The following is a 3,075-nucleotide window of genomic DNA, read 5'->3' as shown; positions in this document are numbered from 1 at the left end:
TGTGTAATGACATGAAATCTGAAATGAATAATGAAATAAGAAAAAATCCATATAATGTTATATATAACTATACCTTCCAAGACTTTCATCGCCCTTTGTGTCATCATAGTCCCACAGCAGTACAGTCAGCTGTTGCGCGATGGCTGAAGTCACGGCACACTAATCCCATAATATATTGCACATCACATACACACATACATACCAACTTATGAAACTAAATTATATTAACATAGAAAGATTAAAATGTATTCTAATTACAGTCTGAAAAAGGCAACATTAACCACTGTGAGTGATAGGAAATGGGAAATGTAATCGCGGAAAAAAAGTGTTTGCGGTTGATTAGAATTTATATGTATATGTAAATTATATGTGAGAAAGCAGAAAGTTGATTATTTAGAGAACGCTAGATCAGCAATGTATTATAAATATTATATAAAATATTTATAAATATTTATAAATATTATATAAAATATACTTATTCATATTTTTATAAGAAAATTAAATGCAAGAGAGTGGTATATCTCATTTATATCATTAATTAAATGGAGTAACATGATGAACTATAGAAACTATAGACTGTAGAAAAGTTCTAGTTCTTGAAAAAGTTTATTTTGTAAATTGCTAAAATATTTTTCTTACCACATATATGGAAGACCTTGTGTTGTATTATTTTTTTAAAGAATATATATCGATAGATTACAATAAAGCACATGCATTATACGGTAAGAATTTGTTTTTGCATTTATGAAATATCGCACATACCTCACACCAGTAGTCCCATTTTGGATTAATAGTATTGTCAATTATTTTCGTTCTGAATTCTTGGGCACCAACATTTATGACGGCATACGGATCAGATTTGCCTTTACCTAGCATTCCAATATCTTTTTTCATCAGATGCTTTGCTTCTACAACATGAATTCTTAGAACACCCTAAAATAAAAAAAATTAAAATGTTAATTACAAAAAAAAAGTAAGAATACAATATATGAAATATTTCTGCAAAACTTACTTCGGGTTCAGGTATTTTTAGAGACTCCATAGGTATTTCTTCGCTTAAAGGTATAATTATTTTATTTGGCAATACAACTATGGCTGATATTTGTTCAACGATTGTCTTTCTTAAAATTTCACTGAAAAAAATATCATGCTTTTAATATTTTTGTGTTCAATTAATAATATTAATTGCTTATTATATCAATTTTAGAGTGAGATATTTTATATAAAAAAAAAACGCATACTTGAATCCAGGTAAATCTAATACATCAGCCACTCCTACTAAATTGAAGTTAATAGTAGGAACATTCAAGTAAAATATCTGTACACCTCCGATTAACGGCATCATGGGCAGCATAGGTTTCATAACAACGCGCACTAAACCATGTATCTGAAATTTTTTATATTTTTATTAAAAATTGCAGAAAATTCCATAATTGTATATTGACTTTTATATACTTACTTGAAAATCTTTAATACCACCTTTGATGTTTCCAACGAAAAAGGTAATATCACAGTCACCAGCATACCTATAAAAAATAGGTTGGAATAGATAATTTTTAAAGATATTAATATATTTTTTTAATTAATATATTTTGTAAAAGGAATACACACATAATATCTGCATCTAAGATGATCTCATTTCTTGAGGTATTTTTATCATATACTTTGATCCCATAAATTTTTGGTGGCTGTAAAAGATCATTTTATAGATTTTAGAAAAAATATAAAAATTATAAAAATATAAAAGAGAGAAATACTGCACGACTTTAAAAAGAATTGAAATAAACTCACAATGCGACCCAGGACTAGACGGTCAAATTGAAAACCTTTGATTTTATATTCGGTCAGTTTTTCAACAATCGACGGTTCTATACTTTGCTTACACAGCTGACGGACAAACTGATTCATACTTGGCCATACCTTATATAAGATCTGAAAGTGTGGGATATAAAATTATGATAATTAAGATTCTCTTCTCTGAAATCGTTAAGCAATAATTTAATATCTATATTTAATATCTATATTTTATTTGAAAATGATTTCTAGAATATATCATGAAAAAGACTCATACTCTATTTAGCCATTCGGCTCTATCAAAGTCCGGAAAATACACCCATGAGGGTAATTCATTCATTCGACTGACGATCAATTCCTTTTCTTTAACCAGCACACTGGCTTGTGCTGTAATTGTTCTTAATTCGTTGTCTCTTTTCCGTTCTGTTTTCCATACGGAAAACACGATTGGTGCAATCAACCAGGCTATGCTGTAGTTGAAGTATCCCCATCCCCAGATAATACCAGCCGCTGCCAGTTTAGTCAGAAACGATATAGTTAGCGAGCTGACGTTCATGTACGGCCAAGTAATTGGTTTGGAATCTTTATTAAGAGAATTGTTTTCCGATTCTCCTTCCATTGTCTTTAGTTTCTATTTTCAAATCTTATTGGATATTATTAATCAGATCTTGATTTCCTGCAAATAATAAATGCACAAATATTTTTATTCTGAAGTAATTTGAGATGTTTTTGTATATAAAATTTTATGAATAAACTATATTTTCGAAAAATTGCTCATGCAACATATACACATAATAATATATTAAATTATATATTATTTAATTGCTTATTAATAGAACTAATAGCATGACATAATCAATTATGTGCATTTGTTTGTTCATTCATATCCATTAGCATAATTAAAATAATCAAGTCAAGATCGGTGCTAAACTCAAATGGATTTTACTTTGAAATTGCTCGACTGCATAGTCGTGTAGAATATCTATGCGCGCATTAGATCATATCAACGTAATTCGCGATGACCTTTAAGATCAAGAGAGGACATAAAATTTTGTGATGGTTTGGACCAACGCAGCAATCTTGATACACGATACATCAAGCATGATAAATTTATGTATCTCGCAACCAAAATAAGAAACACGTCGATAACTTCTGCTGCAATATGAAACTAAGAATACTAAAATAAATAAACGAAGCACAGTAAAACTTTTCTGACTTTTCTCTTTCATTTACATATATATTTTTCATTTACATATATATATTTTTAGCGATAATTGAAAA

At 28.8% G+C, this 3,075-nt stretch overlaps 1 protein-coding gene across 3 annotated transcripts in view; it reads right to left on the bottom strand.

Annotated features, from left to right (window-relative positions):
• LOC108686253 (extended synaptotagmin-2) overlaps nucleotides 1-3,075 on the bottom strand; it is an 11,369-nt gene that overhangs the window by 5,378 nt on the left and 2,916 nt on the right. For 2 of the 3 annotated variants that reach the window (XM_018191464.1, XM_018191471.1), the window contains exons 2-8: nucleotides 2,072-2,470; nucleotides 1,792-1,932; nucleotides 1,612-1,688; nucleotides 1,460-1,526; nucleotides 1,242-1,387; nucleotides 1,013-1,133; nucleotides 763-933 (exon numbers count right to left, since the gene is read on the bottom strand). In XM_018191464.1, the coding sequence (XP_018046953.1) occupies nucleotides 763-933; nucleotides 1,013-1,133; nucleotides 1,242-1,387; nucleotides 1,460-1,526; nucleotides 1,612-1,688; nucleotides 1,792-1,932; nucleotides 2,072-2,413 (1,065 nt within the window). In that variant the 5' untranslated portion in view covers nucleotides 2,414-2,470. Of the gene's footprint in view, nucleotides 1-73; nucleotides 160-762; nucleotides 934-1,012; nucleotides 1,134-1,241; nucleotides 1,388-1,459; nucleotides 1,527-1,611; nucleotides 1,689-1,791; nucleotides 1,933-2,071; nucleotides 2,471-3,075 lie in introns of all 3 variants that reach the window. The other variant, XM_018191481.1, reaches the window with a different exon arrangement.

The sequence above is a fragment of the Atta colombica genome, unplaced genomic scaffold (assembly GCF_001594045.1).
Source record: "Atta colombica isolate Treedump-2 unplaced genomic scaffold, Acol1.0 scaffold100, whole genome shotgun sequence".
In the NCBI taxonomy this organism is placed as follows: Eukaryota; Metazoa; Arthropoda; class Insecta; order Hymenoptera; family Formicidae; genus Atta; species Atta colombica.
Note: the sequence above shows the minus strand (reverse complement) of the source record. Positions and strands in the feature narration are given on the sequence as shown.